Source organism: Macrosteles quadrilineatus, unplaced genomic scaffold (assembly GCF_028750875.1).
Source record: "Macrosteles quadrilineatus isolate MER2022 unplaced genomic scaffold, UCM_ALF_1.0 Scaffold_1__1_contigs__length_201487025, whole genome shotgun sequence".
Lineage (NCBI taxonomy): Eukaryota > Metazoa > Arthropoda > Insecta > Hemiptera > Cicadellidae > Macrosteles > Macrosteles quadrilineatus.
Genome location: NW_026542594.1, coordinates 12,721,682 through 12,745,231, shown reverse-complemented (window position 1 = coordinate 12,745,231; position 23,550 = coordinate 12,721,682). Strand labels below are relative to the sequence as shown.

General features: G+C 34.2%; 1 protein-coding gene across 1 annotated transcript in view; it reads right to left on the bottom strand.

Annotated features, from left to right (window-relative positions):
• Window positions 1–22,595, bottom strand: part of LOC128994649 (uncharacterized) — a 29,476-nt gene extending 6,881 nt beyond the window's left edge. The window contains exons 1-9 of the mRNA XM_054419336.1: window positions 22,557–22,595; window positions 20,293–20,535; window positions 19,651–19,937; window positions 11,008–11,292; window positions 9,073–9,129; window positions 6,526–6,629; window positions 5,851–5,918; window positions 4,364–4,641; window positions 2,160–2,518 (exon numbers count right to left, since the gene is read on the bottom strand). Of these exons, the coding sequence (XP_054275311.1) occupies window positions 2,160–2,518; window positions 4,364–4,641; window positions 5,851–5,918; window positions 6,526–6,629; window positions 9,073–9,129; window positions 11,008–11,292; window positions 19,651–19,937; window positions 20,293–20,535; window positions 22,557–22,568 (1,693 nt within the window). The 5' untranslated portion in view covers window positions 22,569–22,595. The remainder of the gene's footprint in view (window positions 1–2,159; window positions 2,519–4,363; window positions 4,642–5,850; window positions 5,919–6,525; window positions 6,630–9,072; window positions 9,130–11,007; window positions 11,293–19,650; window positions 19,938–20,292; window positions 20,536–22,556) is intronic.
• Window positions 22,596–23,550: the final 955 nt, after the last annotated feature.

The following is a 23,550-nucleotide window of genomic DNA, read 5'->3' as shown; positions in this document are numbered from 1 at the left end:
CTTACAGATTGACCCTAGTTTGCCAAATTTAAACAAGCATTTGGATACTTTATTCAGCTTAAAATGCCTAGGTCTCAATGGCAACAGCTTTTACGATATGAAGTGTTGCTGCTTTAGAGTTTTGAGATCAAAGGTTGGAAATAAGATTATTTTGTTATTTAATTGTCAGTGCTAGAAATAACGTTTGTTTTTTATTTTGTAGGCTCACATGTTATCATAATTCTCAATAACGTGAAAGGTTGAATTTCCAACCATTTTATAAAGATTTTGACTGTTGAGCTCATCATCTTAATTAGACTGTGTATTCCTAAACCAATCCAACACTTATAAATATATTTTGTTAGCATGGGATACAATCATAATACTCATGTGAACATGGACAGTCCAACATTATAATTTACTTCAAATCACCAATTACATGTATACAATTACGAGTGAACAAACACGTAACGTACGCTATGGGAGCCAGAAACTGAAATATTATCCCATAACACACACTGTACAACACGAGAGGTTACACTATTACATTGCAATAGGGTAATCAGTTACACAAGCTGTAGAGATCACTCTCTCACTACAAATTACCACGGTTACCTTCCCATGTATACTCGCGTACTGTACAGTGTACAGTAGCAGGGAATAACTCTGTGTTCTCTCGCACTCACCTCACGTGCTGCAGTTTAGATCTAACTACGATTTTAAACGATACGCCTCATCATTTCAAGTACTAGATTATCTGTATTTCTCTGTGTAAATTATTATCCAAGCTCTCCTGTAGTAAGATCGATTAAGATTAACGATGTTGTTTAACTTAACAATTTAAACAATTACTCTAAAAAGATTCGTTTAAAACAAGAATCATTGTAAAACAAGGTTATGAACTTCCTTTTACTTTCCTGGAATTTTATTTTTTAAGCAAACCATCCTCACGAAACGAACGTAAATGATTACCTTCTTTAGTAAAGTATGCATTGAGTAAAAGTGTATTCAGTTTTGCTTATAATTCACGATTGTTACAAACAAATTAATGCTTTGCTTATGTTTTGATTCATCTATTTATCTATATTCTCAATACAATAGGGGTTTATCTGTAATATCTCTTTCAAACCTTTTCTATTTGACTGATTTTGACTATTTAGGTTTCATTTTAAAACTTATAATCTAGCTGAGTGACTAATTTTTACTAAAAAAGGTAATTAAAATATCGGCTACGATTCAATATAGCGTTTGATTTATTTTTAGAGTCCACTTTCCAAGATGCAGTGATGGTGCTTAACTATCTTCTCAACGGATGTAAATCTGAATTGTACCTTACAGCAAGCTGAATGTTTCCTTTAGTTGAATGTTTTACCACAGTTTTGTAAAGCGAGTTAGAGACAAACCCGTTAATACAAATAGGTTTAAAATAGCCTAGGCTACTTTGAGTGATAATTGTAACCTGATTAAAGTAAATAAACCACTTATTGACGGTTTGGATCTGCAATCAACGAGTTCAATTTAGAATAGTTAAAACTAATTATTTTATTCAACTAATAACTGTCTAAAACCAACATAATCTTTTGCTGTATTAGTTTTGCCTCGAAAACGAGTTATGAATTTTATAAAACTGCATATTTTACCACGGGTCCCCTCCTTATCCATGAACAAATAATATATGTAATGTAATAAAAAATTTTTTTTGCAATTAGTTATAAAGGCTTTTTATTTCTTTAATCATTGACTATATTAATAGTCAAAGATTTAATATACTAGTGTACAATGTTTTACTTTAAATCCAATTAAAGGATTTTCAGCTTTTAACATCCAAGCAAGGTAAAATATTGCGATATTAATCAATATAATTACACTGTTTTAACACATTAAACACACATTAAACATTACACATTAAAAGGAATACAGCAAGAGGAATATGTAAGCTGTTTTGTTAGGGATATTATAAACGCGTACAAAGCCGAATGAAAATTCTTTCACTAAGCAGTTTTTGCCATTTCCTCCTAGTTTCTACACCAACATACGTCTACATCATGTAAACAGAACAGAAGAGACATGTTTACTATAAAAATACTTTATTTGTACATATAAATAACTAAACACTTAATGGGTCGTCTGCAGGAGGTGTATCACAGTGGTAGTAAGTTAGCAGTATGCTTAGTGGTGATATTCGTGGTGTCCGGAGTGATGAGCATGGGCCAGGGCGCTCAGGTGATGTCCCTTGGCAGCAGCGACCTCGTGAGTGTCAGCCAGGTAGCCACTGGGCAGCACCACCGGCTTGGCCAGGGGTCCATGGTAGGCTGCCACGTACCCAGCACCCCCGTGGTACGCACCGGAGAACCCAGAGTGACCGTAGCCGCCCGCGTACCTACCGTCGTAGTCGTCGTGGTCTCCGTAGCCGTGTCCTCCGTGAGCCTTGGCCTTGGCTACGGCGGCGAAATGCTCAGCCTTAGCAGCGGCCACCTCGTGAGTGTCTGCGATGTGTCCGTCATGCAGGACGTGTGGAACGGCTATCGGTCCGTGGTACCTAAAGAGTGACAAAGCATATAAGAATATTTGTGAATTGAAAACTGTCTACGGGAAATACTTTTTAATTTTTAAATACGTGTAATGTATTGAGAGTTATGCCATCTATCATGACTGAAATAATTTACAGTTATCGTTTAATGTTTTAGGGTGGGTATAAACGTGGTTTTGGTTTTGGTTTTGGTTTTGGAGAACAAATAAGGGGTAAGGAAACAAACGTTAGCAACGGAACTAACAAATGAGAATTCAAGGTAAGGAAGAAACTATAATAAGATCACGACCAGTTTTCCACCCTACTTTTCATAAGACCTTATATTACAACACAACACTACTCAAACAATACTTTGGTCTAATTAACTTAAACATCTTTAAAATATAAACATCGACATCTTACATAAGCCAACCTGACCCCAAATAAAAATATTTCACATACGTAGATTACATAATATCAACTTTATAACTGCGAACCTAAGGCCTGCCCAGGTTGTGTTTGTGGTCAAAGATTTTTTGGTGTTAAGAATCATTTTACTTTTCGACCGGATAAATTACAATGGCATGTTTATGTTCACATCATAGAACATTTTAAAACAATTACCATCAGGTGCAACTATAAAACAACAGTATTACGTTACATGGATAATGTCCACAGTAATTGCTAGGTAGGCTGTGTAAAAACGAAATAAGTGATTTAATTGGGCTCTAACAAGATGGATTATCATAAGGACAACATTAACAGGACAAGCGCGGACGCAGTGCTTATGACAGCCAGCTGAACATGGAAATAAAAACACTCACTTAAGTCAAGGTTAATATGTTTTTGTAGATAGCTCGTTGCAATTTAAAACAATATGGTACTGTTAATTATGTTAACTTACACGAAGCTAGAAATTTAATCAGTCAAGAGCACTTAATGTTTCACTTATGTAGCTTGCACGTAACTGACGCAGCCTGTCACTATGTTAAGTTACTTACAGTGGCGGATTGTTTCCAGCTGCAGTCATTTCATAAACGATTACAACAGTTTAAACATTGCTCATTGTAATATCCGTGGTTTGCATATTATTTTAATGGTTGTTACAAAATAAGATCAAACCACCCATTTGATAATGGCCATTTGATTTGACCACACATTTACCGACTTTTAAGTCATGTTTTTTTTGTTAAATTCTGTAGTAAAGTTTGATTTATACAAATTATTTACCCTAACTTTTAGAGATTTTGAGCAACCAAAAATATGGAAAACCTTGTAAAGAATTATTAAACAATCTCATTTAATATTCATACTGTAAAGTATTATATTTAAATATTTTTCCTAATTAATAGACCAGAAATTCATATAAATGTATTAAAAAGTAACTTAATAAGTAACTAATCTCACGCAACTTAAACTGTACACAAATTACTCCTGAACAATTTGAAGCAGAAAATCCATCGTTGGAAATATTTAATCTCCATATTTAAACTAAAATTGAAAAAATTGCGATCATCGAATTTTTATACTTTTTTATTTCAAACCGACCTTTTTACTGGAGATTTGCCATGACTTCTGACTAAATAGCTACGAGAGTACATGGCATTCTTCTGTTAATAAGAATTTTACATGTTATCGGATCATGATAGTAAGAAATGGTATAAAAGTGTTATACATATGTAATTGCTCTCAATGGAGTTGCATAAATCTTTGGGTTTACGGAAGTTATTCCCAACCGATGGTATATGCCTTTTTTGTATACTTTCAGTAGGCTATAGTATTCACAGTAGTCTGAGTTTAGTATATGGGTCTTGAGACCACCAATCATCTCCTGATCCCACACTCGTCACATCTCGTTTGTGCCTCATTGCTTACCTGAGGTCGGCATGATCGTCGTGGGTGTAGGCCCCCGCGTAGCCATCGCTGTAGGCAGCCCCATCCCCGTGGTAGGCCCCATGGTGGGCCCCGGAGTGAGCCGCTGCCTTGGCTATGGCGCTGAAGTGCTCTGCCTTGGCCGCCGCCACCTCGTGTGTGTCTGCCAGGTGACCGTCGGGCAGCACGTGAGGCACGGCCAGAGGTCCGTGGTAGCCACCCTCGTGGTATAGCCCGGGGGCTGCTAGACTCACAGCTACCACTGCGCTCAACACCAGCCCCTGCCACGGTACAATAGTCTACATCAGTTTCAGGTAGAACCACCTTCACTTTAAGAATAAATATGAGGAGTTGTTTTTTTAACTAATAAATCATTTCAGTAGGTTGGTTCCAAAAACAGGGTTGGGTTGCTCCTAAATCCTTGCCTGGAGTTGTGAGGGTGTGTTTAAAGAATCATTTATCATAAAAAATAGCCATATAAATTTTGTATTCTTTAAACTACTACTTTATAGTGCTAGGCTGTTTCTTTTGGATCAACCTGTTGTTCTTTATTACATAGAGTAATTAAAATTACATATTTATAAGGACAATAGACGATTATAGTTTCCCAAGCTACATTAATTTCATTTATTTGGCAGCCGGTTACTATAGTTGGTTAATGGCCTTTTATATTAATCTGTTATAATAATGTTTCTAACTGTAACGGTATTATGTTGTGGTATAGACTCAGAATTGATACACGCGGTATCAATACAGTCTATTGTTTAGAAAATATACAAAAACCAAACGAAAATAATAAGAACATAATCAAGCATAATGTAAACAGAACTAATAACTCAAATTTATACTTTTTGAGCAAATGTTTACATAGTTTACTAACACTTTTGTCTAGTTTTATATAAATGAGTGTTTGATGTTACAGTCCGGCAAAATAATTCCTTGCTGACCTTTTTCAAATTTATACTTTTTGAGCAAATGTTTATATAGTTTACTAACACTTTTGTCTAGTTTTATATAAATGAGTGTTTGATGTTACAGTCCGGCAAAATAATTCCTTGCTGACCTTTTAGAGAACAATGAACACTTTAAGCCATTTAAACGACTTTAATATCTATTAGCTGTAACACTTAGTACTTTTTGTATACATTTATTTATAATCGAGAATTATATCAATAGAAGAATAAATTAAAATCAACATTAATAATTTTATTCGGATGAAAATTCATGTTATAAAATCGGCTTATACTTACAAGACTGTTCATGATGATAAGGTCGAATGCACTGATAAGGAGGTGGGTCTGAGATCTATATATAGTTGTACACACGTTTTATTCCCCCCCTCGATTTCGTATGAGGCTAGAATCGGTCGCCTGGAAACTAGGACTTGTTGCATTGCCGGGTTATGTTATGTGACCACTTCCTCAATCACCTCTCCCAATTAATTCACGAGCTCCTCCCTCCCCCTGTGTCTGATGTAGATGTTTGCTAACCCGATATCCGCTGACCACCAACCACCGACCACCGAGCACCAACAGCACGTGTACTACCAACACCATAGCTGAGCATTGCAGTGTCCAATATAGTTGCTCTATAGAATACATTCTACATTATAGCATAGAGTATAGCAGAACATTACAGTATCAAGTATAGTATACTGTCTACAAACTACAGTATAGCATACAATATAGCTGAGCATCACAGTATCAAGTATAGATATATCCAGTATATTTGCTGTATAGTATACTGTCTACAAACAACAGTATAGCAATATAGCTGAGCATTACAATGTCCAACATAGTTCCTTTATAGTGTATAGTATACAGTCTACAGTCTAGCAAAACATTGTATGAAATAGATTAACATTTTAATCAGATTATTCCTCCTCTGCCGTAGTAATTAAACTAAACGGTCAAAATACCGAACGGAAGTGTTATGCTATCTAGAAAATCATGACAAAACAATTTGAGTTCATTGGGAGTCTACATGAGAGTAGTTTAGGCCAGGGGTTGTGGTTGACAAAGTTAATTAGTTAACTTCAAGAAATTACTTCTAGTAAAAATAGATAGAGAAAAATTACTAAAATCCCTAAACAATTTAAACTTTCATATTTTTCTGTTATTTACTGTTTAGCTACATTGCCTGAGCATATGGAAATATAATATTACAGTAACTGGAAGTCATCTTCTCGACGTTAGGGTTGTTCACTTGGAAGTACATGGAGAGCTCTGGCGATGCAATGGAGCAATGGCTTTGGCCGTGCCCCAATAATCTGTTTATTCAGTTTAATTATTGCTCTCATTGAGAATGACTATTCAAACTAAATAGATATTGCTTTTCTGCAATGCCGAACATTTTGTGTTTTTTTAATCATAAATATGACATGAATAAGACTAATATATTTGTAGGATACTCGAAATATTTCGATTTTTCTATAAGTAGGGACTTTTAGCTAATAAAAAACTATAAACGTTTTTATTGAGATTTGTATTTTACTGGAAATATAATATCCGTTTAATAAAATTTTATTCTACTGCTGGGTTTTAACTCTACGTATATCTTTTAAATGTATTCGACCATCTAAGAAATTTGACTTTACATCTTCAAAGCTTTTGTCTAAATCCAAACTTTTTGTGATTTTACTGTAGTCAAACAATTTTCAAAATAAGAAGCTTGATGTCGATATATTTTACCTGAAAGCACATTTTTTATCTATTTTATACAAGTCAAGCCGTTGAACAAATATAAGCTTAGCCTCCGCTTGAAATGTAGTAAATCTTTTACTAAATTATCTGAGCTTATCTAAAAAAAAAAAACATTTATGGATTTAATTCCAATTTTTAACATAGATTACGACTTAGGGAGTTCAAAGATTTTATTTTAAACCAATAGTACATACTGTTCGATGTTGTCATAAGTATGAAACATACATTTAAGAAGTATTTTTTATCATCATACATAAGTTATGATTACCTAATTTGTATCTGTAATATAACCCAGTTTCAAGAACAGTAATTTAATAATAATAATTTAATAAATAATTACCTTTTTGCTTTGCCTTGAAGTTCTTAATGTTATTCAATTCCTAGGATACAAATTTAATGATATAAGAACTTCAAGGCAAAACCAAAATGTAATTGACTTTTTATCGTAAAAGCATCAATAAAATTCGATTATTTTAATAAATATTTTACTGTTTAAGACTGATTGATGATAATAACTTAAAAAATTTAATAACTTAAATTAAAATTTGTAGGCCCTTTACATCAGGCCAATCACATTTTCTGTAAGCATTTGCTATGAACTGGCATGGAAAATAATATTGATTATAAAATCAGGGCATATAGAAGGGTGCTCTAAGGGATGTATATCACCCTTCTAATATTATAATGTGCTACTGTTTTGGAATCTAGTAATGATGGTGAATTTCCAAACACATCACCTGAGATTCGGCAGTCAGGATCATAAAGACCTCAATTAATTGCAGGAAACTTGCCAGGGAAAGTAGAGCGGAGAGTACTGTCGGTATTCAGACGTACAGTGAATGTAAATGAGTTGGCCTGCAAATAGTTCCAACAATTGCATAAAGAAAGAAATTAAAGCTCACTGAAAACATATTTAAAATCCCCATTTTTTTCATTGAAACTGTAGGTAAACATTTATTGAAATGTATTTTCACAAAAATGTTGGAAAGGATAAAACAGAAGTTAACCAAGCGATACTTATAAAAATGTAATTAATTAGTTGTAATTAATAGACCTAACAGTTTAATCATTAAAATTACTACTAAGCTGATAATACTTGCAATTAATTGATGAAGTGTTCAAAGTTTATACATAGTAATGCCATTTTCATGCATAGAAGACATTACGTAGAAGTCTTACATCCACTTCGAACAGGATTGTACTGCAGCAACCCCATTGGTTATACAATTCCACAAACCAACAAGTGTGTGACGTTTCGTCACAAAAAGTTTGATCTCAAGGTAGCCCCATAACTTAAAACCACAAACCGTTAGATCTTGGGACCGGACAGGACATGAGATGTCCCAAAAAATAACCTCTATAAAATAGTATACACAGTATTAGGCATACCAGTTGTTACTACTTTTATGTGAAAGCACTATTTATAAAATTGTACATACAATTTCATTTGCATTCCTACGATGAACAGCACTTGGGTTGGGAAAATTGAAATTGTTACGAAATGATCATTGTATACCTGTGACAATCTCACTATCATTAAAGTATAGCCAGAGCACGATATTGAACTGTCCTCTGCTCCATTATTATTTATATATCAAGCCAATAACACAGTGTGCTTATGTGAATACTGATCTCTCTCTCTAACTAACTCACTCTAACTCACTCTCTAACTCTCTAACTAGCTCTAACTAATTCAGTCACTAAAACTAATGGAGAAAATATTGGTTTCGACGGTATCAAACAAATATACTATCACACTTGTTGAACAAAAATAGGCTACGGCTGATCATTATAGAATATAGGATGTATAATTTCTATCCAACGGTCAATGAAACCACTTATACACCATAATTGTTTAATTAATATTTCTAATAGTAGACAAATCGGACATCTTTTCTATATGTGCACATAGCTCTGTATACCTTTTCCCAGCAGATAGTGCTGACAGTTTCCTGCTAGCCGCTGTCTGATAGCCCAGTAAGTGGCTTGTCGTCGCTGCGGTCCACTTACTTGTCACACTCCATCGCCACTCTTCCTCTGTCGCGGCCACCGCCAAATTCACTGCCCCTGATATGTTATCAATGTCTTCAGGGCAACCATTTACCATTCAGTTATGTAAAAGATAACAAATTCTCTATTGCATAACTAACCACTATCTAGCTAAAACCGAAACATTAAATATTTTGGTGATTTACTGGGACTTGTGTAGCACAGGTAAATAACAACATTTATTGTTTTCTTATGTTCTTATTGCGAATCATTAGAATGGCTAGAGGAAGCTGGTACACTTATTGAAAATAAAAACATAAATTTTGCGAGGTTTTTTTGTCGACAAGTATATATTTTCAGATATCGAGTTGAGATGTACAAGTTGTCGAATAAAAGAGGTGGTTTCCATAAATTCACTTCAACAATATATTCAGCAGTTTTCCCTCACCCTTGACAAACTATTTTAATTCATCGGTTTAGAAATGGCAACATTGCATTTGCATAGACATTATGTAGCTCCTCCAGCTGAAGAATTGCCCTTTATCACGGCAATCAAGACAGTTTTATAGCAGACAGTCGCAGATAGACGAATCATAGCAGCATTCAACCCGCTGTCGATAACATCTTCAACTAAACAACATGGTAAGACCTAAAAATCAATTATTTTCTGTTTTTTACCCTTTACCATGATAGAGTTTGTAAACACGTTAACATTCGAAAATTAAACATTCAAATATCCTTTTGATTACCTTTAGTAAAATTAAATATTTACAGATTGTTTCTTCTTGGGGGATATGTCATTGAAAATGCTATCTTCCTTAACATTATCACTTTCCAACTTATACCATGTTTTTTTATAGGCATAAGAATACGTATAAACGTAGTTAAAATGAAATCTTTTGGTTAAGTACATTCTTAGTATTTTTTGTAATGTTTTTTTTAGGCCATTAACTAAATTTGATATAACTTCAGTTCTAATTATTTGATTTTAATCATTAAACCGTCAGTTTGCAGGGAATAATTCGCCTTTAAATATTTAGGTAGAATTATAAATGTGTCTTGATTTATTACTTTTTATGGGTCATTTTGTAAAAAAAAAAGAAATTGGTTTTCTATGAAAATACAAAAAAATTCACTTTAGAATAGACATACATTTACAATTCTACCTAATTATTTAGATAATAACATTCTAAACACTTGGTTAAAATTTGAATCATGTAGCATAAATTGTTTTGAAGATAAATTTAGAAGTAACAAATGTTAAAAATCTGATTTGCTGGAATCGCACTTTAAAAGTTTAACTGGGTAGTGTAGCCATGGTGTTACTTATTTTTAAGTTATGTATCAATTTACATGTTCATTAGATCATTTTATTATTATTTATTATATTATTATGTAATTATTACTTAATTATTATATTAATAATAATAATTATTATTATTACATTTTTATTTTATGTCTTATTATTGAAATACGTCAATCACCGGATTTTTCAAAACTATTTTCTGTATTTTTCTAAATATAGTTTACAAACTAAAAAACTAAATTTTTTTATTTTTTTCAGCATTATAAATAATAAATAATAGCCAAACTTAAAAAAATTACTTTTTTGAAAAAAATCATTATTTCACTGCCATATCTCCTAAAAATGGTAGGTTTTTATTTAAATGTTTGTTTAAATCAAAAGAAGCATTATCGAATTGGATGACATGTTGTCCAACGATACTTACTTAAGGGGCTTATACAGGTAATGAGTTAAAAAGGTTTATGCGTATTGAAATAATTATTTATGATTATGATATATGACAGTTTATATTCTATGGATCTATTTTAAATTTCAGAATCAAGTTTGCTTCGCTGTTCTTGCAATTTTGCTCCCAAACGTGCAAGCAGAGGGTTACCCAAAGGAGTCTCCAGATGTCCCGTTCAACACTGGTAAAGGAGGTGACTCCATACCAGGCAGTGGTAGTGGCTACCCTCCAGTGTCCATGGACTATGACAGCAGATATCGCGGCCCCGTGGCTATGTTGATGGTGCTGCCGGATGGCCACATCGCCGACACTGCGGATGTATCTGCCGCTAGAGCCGCTCATCTCGCAGCCTTGGACAAGGCAAAGTCTTTGTGGTCTCAGATGAGCACCAACAAGGGAGTTGAAGGTACAAATAACGGATACAACTATCCTCAACCTGGTTCCGAGTCTCTGGAAGGCAACAGCCAGAACTACCTTCCTCCAGGAGGTACTGGAACAAGTGGTAGTCAAGTACAAGGTGGATCATCATCCGCAAACAGTGACGGATACGACTATCCTTCCCCTGGTTCCAACTCCCTGGAAGGCAACAGCCAGAACTACCTTCCTCCAGGAGGTACTGGCACAAGTGGTAGTCAAGTACAAGGTGGATCATCATCCGCAAACAGTGAAGGATACGACTATCCTTCCCCTGGTTCCAACTCCCTGGAAGGCAACAGCCAGAACTACCTTCCTCCAGGAGGTACTGGCACAGTAGTCAAGTACAAGGTGGATCATTAGATGCAGCTGGAAGTGTTCCTTACAACGGACCTTTGGCCATGCTCATGGTACTACCGTCGGGCTATCTGGCTGACACCCCAGAAATTGCGGCATTGAGGGCTGCTCATCTCTCAGCCCTACTCAAGGCACAGGAAGCTTGGAAACCACACGCTGCCGCCGGAATGCAGCACTGATAAAAACAAATAAAATCATTACAGTAACAATAAAGGCTATATTATTGTTAAGTATTTTATAAGTGCATTATTTTTAGGTGCATCCAAATACAATAGCTTACGATAGGTTAAATAAAATAAAGTTAAGGGAGTCAACATCAATGTACATTTACCAGTACCAATACTCAATTTCAATAACAGAGAATATATATGACAATGGGTCCTATCAGCGCAATGCGCCGCACTCTTTTATATAATCTTTATCAAAGATACTTTAAAAACTAATGTAAAATTAAATCAGCAGCCCCCCAAATTTGTGGTCCAACCCACACCGGGAGGTCTGGGATCAACCTCTTGGTTAAAATGTGGATGATTGCAGAATGATTGAACTTATTGTAAGAGAATTATCATATTACTAAAAAGGTTTGATCTTAAAACACAAACCAAGTCTGGCAATGCAGGCTACTTGCTTTGAATTCCTCAACCCTTGTTAAGTTATCATATGGACGAGATGGTACCAATTAGTAATATTAAAATAAATATAAATATTGATAAACTTTTAGGGTACGCTGGAAGAGAATTTTATGACATTGTTAAAAAATTTGCCATTTTTTGCAGTTTGAAATATAAAAAATAAATAAAACGGCTGCCGTTTTGAAACTTTCAATTGGATTATGATAATTTGTTTTCTGACGTAGGTCTGTTTTACCTCAATATACATACCAAAGTTTCGTAATGATCAGTTGAAAAAACTCAAAGATAAAAATGTTTATGTGAAAAAAAAACAAAATGGCGGGTATCTATTTAACGAAGCGACTTTGTAAAAAATGTTATTCTTGATTTTATCTTTATTTTGACCCACGGAACCTTGTCCTGGAGTTTTGTTTTTTACTTACGGAACACCATGTAAAGTATACAATTCCCAAAGCAATATAAAAGGCTATATTCTTTTCAACATTTTATTTAGTTCTTATTTCTGCAAAGCTATATTATTTCTTAATGAAACACTTTCTTTTAACTGCATTTACCCCACTAGCCTTATAAGATTCCGCATGGTTCAACGAGTGGCACGAAGTGGTTATACTGACAATGATTTACTGGTGACTCGCCACCCACCGGCCACTGTCTGATACAGGCCGTTGGCAAACCACCCAGTCACCCGTGACATCCAATTTGTTGATGATGAAATTATTCAACCGCACACGTTCATAGATATCGCCACAACTGTGGCCATCTTGCGACACCAGCTTAGTCTAAGGCTCCCGTTTATATTGGAATGTCCAGTAGTTAATGTTGCATGTGCAGCTGCAATAACAGAACCGTTTGTTGGTATCGTACCATGTCATGGTTGAAGCTTAACGATCTAGCTGCATGCTTAAGCTGACTGCAGCCGGTTTCATCACACTACTACTGGCTTCAGTTTGATTGTAACGCGTAATAATACTGCACCAAATCATATCTTAGTATGTTGACGACAAATAAGTTGATGTAAAACTAACAAGGTTACAATAATGCAAATAGCGGAACAAATTGACTATCTGTCCGTTCTGTGAGTATAAAAAAAACATGGGCTGTCAATAAAGGATTTTTCTTCGTAGATTAAATTTAAATTGTATAAACTGTTTTACAGCTTATATTGTTACATCATAAACATAAAGCAGTCAACTAACTTTTAGTCAGAATCGCTATTACTATACGACATCCAAGGTATTTTAAAAGTTGAAATATAAAGACTTCGAAAACGTTATATTAATAAGGTTAATATTAGGAAACCATTGAAATGAAAATATCAGTAATAATTATGTTTGCCTTTTCTAACAAATCATTTTGGTAAAATTGTGTACAAACAATAAACTTATTAAATATTTATATGATAGTGATAAGCTAGTAAGCGTTTAGAAATTATTACAATACATCCACATCATGAAAACCAATGTAATAAATATACTGTATGTAATACATTACTGGAATAGTAGTTATTATAAAAATACTTGTGTATTAAATAAATAAAAAGGTTATTAGCAAGCGTTTCTCAGTTCATATTACAGTTGTGTTATTTGTACTACTGTACGTCCTTACAAGACAGGTAGACACTACGACTATGACGGCGCCACATTTCATGTGATACGTTGCTAGGTGCACACGAGCCATGTCAGCCACTTAATGTACTGTATCTACACTGCTCACTTACGCAGAGTTATGATCTGTTTGAATATATTACTGAGATAAATAAAATCTGCCCTTTATCCTGCTTGATGAATGCGTACTTGATATCCTTATGTTTATTTAACCTTGTCTTAGTGGAGATTAACTTCACCTTTAAAGCCAATATAACTGACGACGGGGTTGCACTGTAACAGAAGAATGCACAACAAGATAATATACTGCACTAGTAGGCTAATTTAGGTTGATAACGTATAGCCGATATCGTATGGCTTTGAAATTTCCACGGTTGTAAGGATTCATATAAATATTAAATTAATAATTATTTGGAAAACTTTCTTTACGACTTATGATTCATTAGTAAGATAAATTATATGCTAATAAAGAATTTAAGGGGTTAACATCTGGAAATATGTCTTTGTAAAAAAATATTCACACCGCTTTCCACAGAGAAATAAAAAACATCACTAGTGTGATGGAATTTTTGTTTGTTTGTTCCATTTTTAAATAGTCCAAACCCTTAAGACAAATACGATGTTGGGATACTTACTCTTGCTTTGCAGCATTGTATGGATTAAGATCGAATAGCATTTTAGATACGTAAACACTGAAAATACAATCATTGCAGGTTTTGGATTGTTGTAACTGAAAAATCATGAAATAGAATAAATGTTTCTTAAGATACCCATCTTTTCATAACATTTAGATTTCAGCCTAAATTTGAGTAGTTTATGATTGGTGAATGATGAACCCACAGAGAGATGCATTCAAATTCACTTAATTGTCACATAAAAACATTTGTACCTAGCTAAGCTATAAAACTGGTGACATATTATCAATTCAATCTTAACCTAAAAATACAATTACAGAACATTTTTGTCTGAGTCTAGAACATAATAGCTACATATAATAATACTGTTTAATTTTGTAAAAGGTCACTTACAGAGTAAAATACTTGGTTTAAAAGATAATTTTTTGTGTGTTCTTAAAAGTCTTTAAACGGATTTGGCTTTTAATGTTTGCAGGTAGATTATTAAAAAACTTCATACCCATGTAACTGGTACATTTTTCATAGATTGTTAAGTTATGTATTTGGTATTCAAAATTGTCTCTGCTCCTTGTGTTGTATGCATGTAAATGATGCTGTCCACAAAGAAGATCAAAATTCTTCTGAAAGAACAGTAAGTATGAATGTATATAAAGAGAGGGAAAGCTCTATAATACTAACCGTTTAAAGGTTGGCTTACATGGGACTCGTGACCGCGAATGCCATAATGCGAACCATTTTTTTTTTACTTGAATATTTTTCTCAAAAAAACCGATGAATTCATAGCACATTTCCATATTTCATTATGGAATAAAAATATGCAAAATAAACCATTAATCTAATTTTTAAAACAGTTCTATCTCTTAACACAAGCATTTGGAAACAAGCAGAGCTCAGGCTATTGTTATGTATTTTTTCCAGTTTAAATTATGGTCGATTGTTAACCTAAAAATGTATTCTGCATTTTAGATTTAATTTCTGTATTTAAAAACTCAGCTGTCAACTTAACATCATCTTCTAATAATTTTAGTTGTTTTTAGCGAATTTTCCTATAGGGAAGTAGCTATTACCGTAGGTGGCACGGTAAGACCTAGACCCGGGACCGATTTTCTTTTTCATTTTGATGTCCCCAGAGGCCAAAAACACCATTCGTTCAAATTTATATTTATATAGGTCCGCTTTACACCTTTAAACCAAATTTCATCAAAATCGGACAAAAATTACTCAAGTTATCGCGTTCACGGACGTATATATATATATATATATATATATATATATACGTCCGTGAACGCGATAACTTGAGTAATTTTTGTCCGATTTTGATGAAATTTGGTTTAAAGGTGTAAAGCGGGATAATCTTGAATGAGTTCGCGAACCAGAGCGATCGGACCATGGGAACGGGGCTTTACGGGGGGTTTTATGGGGTAAAAATTGGTTTTTCTCACTTTTGACCCTCAAAACACAAAATTTCCCGATTTCTCTTTAGACGTTTTTAAAGAGCTTGAAAAAACAAAAAATTTAGTATATAAAAGTATTTTTGTTCGATTATTAGTAACGGAGAAAATTAAAAAAATTGTAAATTTAAAATTCCCATGTTATTCTTATGGAGAATATTGTCAAATGTTGTAGTTTGCTTGTTTATGGATATATTTTGATCAAACTTGGCAAATTTATTTATTTTGTACTAAGCTATCAATATTTTACTCAAAAACACACTTAATTAGTTTCCTTGTAGCAGCAAACCTAGGTACTCGTTAAACCTAATGTTATTAAAATATATTTAACTGAAGATCAATTCAGGCAAATGGAAATTCGCTTAGTCGGCAGGTTTGCTGCGGCGGGGGTATTTTAACTATCAGTATTTTATTTCAATATTAATATTTATTTTTAAATGTCCCCTAAAGTGGAAATCCTTAGTTCGTTTGAGGCCTATAAGCTTGCATCCACCCACAATGTTTGATGTAAATATTTTCTTTACTGTGCTTGGCGATACCAACCTGCTAAGCATGCTGTAGGAGTCAGAGGTTATTCAATATAATTACATCTCCGAATTCCTTGCACTGTTTGCTGGTTATGAGGCCAGCCTAGCTGAATATTAACTATGTTCAGTGGTATAAATCTGCGACTTGCAATCTCCATCATCACTAACTGTCTGTTGGTCATCATGAGATGCTGGGTACGTATATATCTTTAGAATGTATTTTTGGTTTTAAAATTTACAGTAGGTATATGTCTAAAATACAAACATGGTTACTTGAAACAGATTTGCATACTCTGATTAGTCTATGTTAAACAATTTGTAATAACTTACCATTATACAAATTTACTTATATATAAAATTAAATCAACAGGGAATCAAATGGTATTTCATATACGAGTATAATACATCTAAGTAAATTGACGAAGAGAATTATGTTGCAGTAGGCCTACATATGTTTACGAATATTAAAATTTTTTGGTTAAAGTGAAACTGGTTTTACTAAACATAAATAAAACTATAGTAAATGTATTTAGTGATAGTTTAAAATTTATTGTGATGCCAAAGACAAAAAATCATGTTACAAACAAAAAATCTAAATACTTACTTTTTAAATTAAGTAAATGATATCGATGGTAATATTAAAATTAGGGTTGAATAGTGAGTAGGTAAATATAAAATAGTTAAAAAGTAACCTATGGTAATGAAATTATTTAGATACTATTGCAGTAACTAATATGCAAAAACAGTGAGTAAATTGAATAAGTTTTATTTACGTATTTGATCCATTTTAAACTGATTTTAACGTGATTTTAATTGTTGAAAATCGTTTTTCCTCTGAAGATCTGGACATGAGTTAGTGTTTAAATTTAGAGTTTTGGCAAATTTAAGGGTATATGCATACTATACAATACAATCGATACCCAGTTAAAAGCTTACACAAAAAGTAAATAATTGTTTTTATACCAAACAACGTTCCACTTTCCCCAAGATATATTACGTTATACTTTTTTTACTCCAAAAAGCAATTGAACAAGAATCAGTACTTCTATCCACAATGTACCAGTCCATCATTTTGTAGTAAGGTATTAGATAACACAGATTTCATATTTTCAGGGTGTCATCACGATGGCTGTTCTCTGCATATCTTCCATCAGAGGCGAATACGGAGACAAAGTGAGTTCTAACGCCTCCTCCTCGTCAACGAGCTCTGAGAATTTTTCCTCTTCCGAAGAATACTATGACGATTCCTTGGAAGAGAGACAAACTTCTTATCCTGAGAAGCCATCAACAACCACAACTAAAGACGAAGTTATTGACAATTCTGTACTTCCTGCCCCAAGATCTACTACGCCATCATACAACATTATTGATTATCCAATGCAGTACGATGAGTCGTTAGGTGACAGCTACACACAAGCAATATTCAGTAATAACAAACATTTATCTGGAAATTTGGATTCTCTAAGTTCTCAGGAGAGCGATCAACACAAGAAAATCAACACAGAAACCATGCAAAAGTCTCCTCAAACACACAATGGATTTAGTTTACCTAATTGGAGTTATCTCGAAATGTATAACGTTGCAGCTCCAACTATTCAAAAACCGTTCTCAGCTTCGTATAGAAATCCACAACCATTGAACATGTTTCGAGGGACAGAGGAAGACTATGATAATGTCGAAGATGGCAACTATCCTCATCTAAGAGATTACAGTTCACTGCAAAATCCTTTGTCATACGTTAACGATGCTACTAGACATGAAGTCTCATCCCGCATTGAACAAGAAAGAAAATACCAAATCCAATCCACAAAATATTATCTTGAACAAGCCAAAGCTGCTCAGGACTATGCAGCAAGAGTTCGAGCACTACAAAACACCCTTTACTCTAGTTTCAATCATCAAATGAGTTATCCAGGAGAGTCTAACTCGAACTTGAAGGCAACTCATGGTTCATCAGCAGCAACGATAACTTCACAAATACATGAACCGATAGCTCTTAATCAATATGCTCTTGGAATCAACAGTCTCTTGCAGAAAGGCTCGCATGATAGCAAATCATTTAGATCACAGCCCCCAACTGCTGTTACCCAGGTTCACTCATCATTATCAGCAGCAGGAGGTGGAAGAATGTCCCCGTTCACTGTCGCTGCTCCTTACTCGGGACCCACGGCCAGTCCAGTGGTGCTTCCTTCGGGCTATCTGGCCGATACCGCAGAGGTCATGCAGGCAAGAATCGCCCATCTCCAAGCTCTGATGAACGCCATTGAGACAGAGCCTTCGTGGAGAGGTCACAAAAGTCAACGATTTGTAGAATAATTTACCAACAGAATTAGTTTTATTAATTTATCTCTTCTTGAAAACTAATTAGATAAATTTGTTTTCAAAAGATTAAGGACATTCATTACTTTCCTAGTAAATACTCCTTACCTATAAATCGCCTTTACAGACTCAAATAAAACTCAAGAATCACAAATTCAAATCACTAGAACAACTGAATTTGGTCTATACCATTTTTAGATAAAGATTCCCTCACACAAGTTAAAACTGATTAGAAAAAATACTGTTTACCGTTAGAACCTATAGGTAAACCTGTTTAGGTAAGAAGCTATAAAATTAATTTAAAAATGGGGTTTTCTTAACCCTCTTTTATGTATTTGTGATGGCGTATTTTAATCATTAATCACAACTAATAATACTACAATTATTTTCAAGAATTGATGTAACTAACGATTTAAGGAAGATCTAGAATTAAAATTATTAGGGCATAATTATAAAACAGAAATAGCATGCGTGGTTTTATTGACACGCCATGTACAGTATGACATTCATGCGGTAATATGTCAAGGAAGATGCGAGACAAAAGTATGACAAATAGTATCGTATTATTCTGAATTGTGCAAATATACTGTAATGCATATTTTAGCAAACTATAAACACCCTACTTAAATATTTTACCGTTTTAAACTTACACCAATTATGAAGCACTGGTATATAAACTCAAAATTTAAGTGATTATACAAAAAAAATGATGCCAGAGCAATTTAACCGTTTTGACCATTTCCATTTCCACCATTTTCTCATTTTATCTATAAACCTTACATTATAACAAATCAAAGGGGAAAAGGTTGAAAATGAAATCGATCACCAAGAAATACACAGCTTATGATCATAATATTTTAATGGTTATATACAGATGGTCTTGTCATATGGCAACAGTGAGTGAGTGACTAGTGGTGTTGTGCGGCGACGGCCTCCAGATGAGCTCCCTTGGCAGCGGCGACCTCGTGGGTGTCTGCGAGATGACCTGAGGGGAGGACCACGGGCTTGGCGAGGGGTCCGTGGTACGACTGGCCGTGATGACTGTCAGTGGTCACGTGGTGGCTGTGGCTGTCGTAAGATGTCTCGCTGTAGTCTCCACCAGGGTTCTTGCTCTTAGCCTCGGCCAGGGCGGCGAGGTGAGCTTCCTTGGCGGCAGCTACGTCATGAGTGTCGGCTAAGTGACCGTCCGGTAACACCTGGCACGAAAACAAAACTTCAATAATATACATCATACATTGAAATCAGTGACACTATAACACAGGGACACAAAACTTCAACTAATATTGACATAAGAGAATACACGTGTGAAAAATCTTTGGAGGGATTTAACTTCAGCGAATAGACCTTGAGATTTTAAATATTTAACTGTATTAAAATTCATTTTAACGCATATTCGACATACTGCATCCCTGTAGAGAGCTATACAGTATAAGTATCCTGTTCTTTCAAGAGTCTGGGTATAAGTCTTGGAATAATTGTACGAAGAGAGTTTTTAGTCATGCTTGAATGAAATAATTTCAAAATAAAACCTTAAGGTGTTTGAATGTATACCTTGGGTAGAGCGTGAGGTCCATGATAGGCAGCGCCGCTGTGTCCGTGGTCGCCGTCGTCATGATGGTCGCCGTGGCCGTGGGTTCCGGCCTGTGACAACGCACCCAGGTGCAGACTCTTGAGGGCCGCCACTTCATGGGTGTCTGCCAAGTGTCCGCTAGGCAACACCACAGGCTTGGCCTCGGGTCCGTGGTAGCTGGGAGCCCCTAGGACCTGAGCTACGACCACCAGAAAGATCACGGCCTGGAAAAATACATTATTGTGTAACGATGACGTTATATGCAATCCTCAAAATCTTGAATGGAATAAAGTAAAGAGACAACAAAACTTGCATATGTTTATCCGTAAATTAATTCTAATAAAATGATCTCATAACCAGAACGCTGAAGGTTTGTAAGCTAAATCTACACTAAGTATGATACTTTCAATGATACTTTCTACACAAGCATAGTTAAGGGTTGAGTTAATTTAAATGCACGATTTACAACAAGTCCTCTCCAAGCCCACATAACTAAAAATCTATAAAAATACCATTAGCTACTGCATAGATTATTCAAAACTATACCTAAAAGAGCAAAGCTGTATAAAAATAAATATACCAATGGATTTTAATTTAACTCTTTTTACGACTGTTAGGTATGCATGAATTATGTGTCACATTTTAAAATATGCTTCTGGATTTAATTGATATGTATCAACATTTTTAAGTTTTAAAAATAACACATTTAGTTTATGGTAACAAGTATGTGATATCTTATGTTTTTTTTTATGTTAGTTTGTATATTATTATTATTTACATATTTAGATGGCATTTGTGTTGACCGAGAACAAATACATATAATATCGTTTTTCAGGCAGGTAAATATTCTGTAACCAAAAAATCTAATAAAATTAGTTTTAAAAGATGTTGACATTTTTATGACATCTCAAACCTATAAAACTTCGAAACAAGAGTTCCTAGGCAAAGTGTGCACTACAAATGTAAAACAAGATATCTAATATATTCTATATTTTACTAATTTTTACTGGATAAGTGGCAAGTACAAATTAGTCATATCATTCATTGCGGAACAAAATCACTGCCTTATCAATCAAATACATGCATTAGACACTGCTTTGAAATCCATTGACGGAACAGAACTCTTGATATTTTATTAGTAAATATTTTAGAAAACCTTGCTATTTCAATCTATAAATAATGTTTTAAAACAATATAATAAAGCAACAAGAGACATATATATTCCACCATCTAAGTACAATCTACAAGGTACGACTTCAAGAGTAATTAGGATTTAAAGGCATACTACTTTTGTTGCAAAAATGAGTTTTCATGTGAAAGAGTAAAGCGCAATCTATGGTTATAGGTTATGCCTGACTATAGTTCATAGAGCATATCTGTCCTCCAGAAAGAAACTATGCAGTTATAAGAAAATACAACTGATACGCATTATTCAACTGATAAGTGATTTTGACAGTTTTATAATGCATTTGGCGCTAAAAATGTATATTAATTTATAACAACAACCATGTTTTACTTACTTCTTACCTAATATGCCAAAAGATTTGAACTATTAAAATTTATTTCTAGCCATTGCCCATACAATTTACTTAAGTATAAAAGGAGGTCTTACTACGTACGTTTTAATAAGGTTGTTAGCAAGGTAAATAGTGTTTAAGTAATTTTATTCAACCAAACCGTTGATAAAGCATTCTAAAACTAATACATTGGTTGTATATTTGGTTGTGTAGCTGTCATGCTTAGTTACTAATGCTAGGTAAGTGGATAAAGTGTCTATGCAGTGTGGAGTACGTTTGAGTATGTATCATTAAATAAGTTAGACGTTTACAACTTATAAATAAAAGAAATAAAAACCGATTTATCAACCAATAACTACCGGGATCAATAATAACTACTTCTAGTGAATATAATGCTATGGATCTTGAACGCGTCTTCTAAGCTTTTTACCGTAAAATAATAGAGAACATTTTTACAGTAGAGGAAGCCTTCTAGACTAATTGGACTAAGCTCACATGCATTCAGAAAATACAATTAAGAGCCTACTTACTGTAGGCTATTTAAACAAATCTTAAGCTTCGAAAACATGAAAATAATTTCATCAACTAACTATTCACTTTACAAGAAACACTTTATACGATTTGCCTGGTTACAAAACCCTAGTTAATGTTACAAACCACGGTTAAAGGTTTTTTTAACGTTTACGAAAAGTCTACGTTAGTGAAGTAAAGGGTGGCAGCCAACTTACCAGAGAGTTCATGTTGATGATGATGATGGAAGTGAGTGCAGTGTTGTCGGGGGCCCAGGTTTATATACTTGGGCACATGTTGGGCAAATATTAACGTGTTAAGTGTCTAATTATCCGGTATCGCAACTGTGTTTAACGAGGCACCGGCTGTCTGCCTAGTGAGGCAATGAAGCCGATCATGGACCCATTGGCCTCATAGCCTGCTCTCATTTGCAAGGGTGGATAATGTATATGACAAATACTCTGTAGTGTTAACATATGGGTCACTTAGTCCGTATGGTTAGGTTTACCATGTCATAGCCTACTTTGAACACTATGCTGTTGGAGGGGTCAACTGGGGTTTGGAACCTTTTATAATTTGAAATAAGTATTATCTGCGCAAAGCGATTTGCGTTTATGGGACGATGTAGGTCAAGATATTTTATGTTTAAATGAAATGCCTGCAATAACATTGTTTGACAACATTGTTGTCAAGGTGAGCTATAAGATATGAACTGTAATATAACTAGTTGTTTACAAACGTTTGTCGTGAATAGACTCGTATACTTCCAGCAAATAAAATGAGTTAGATAAGAAAAAAAGTAGGGACGCAATAAACCACGGAATAGCTAGTTGAGGCTGTACGCTCTAATTTGTAAGTAGTTAGTTTTATTATTAAAGGTTGTTTAGTATTGGGAACAAATAGAATGTACCTTAGTAAAATAACTGGGAAACTACCATAGCTCATCACATATTCCATCACATATCATTACTAACACTATAACTTATTGGTGTTCTAAATTCAAATTAAGTTAATCGTTTGAAATTTGAGGTGTCTTTTAAATTGAATTTGGGGTATTCATCTTCAAAGGTCAGGAAAAAATGCAACCTTACATTATGTTTCGATCACACATTTACAACGCCGATATACCAGGATACTTACTTTAAGGACAAGATAAGTGAATCATCTGTGTTGAATGAATGAGATGAGTGTTATGTTACTGACTAATATTAG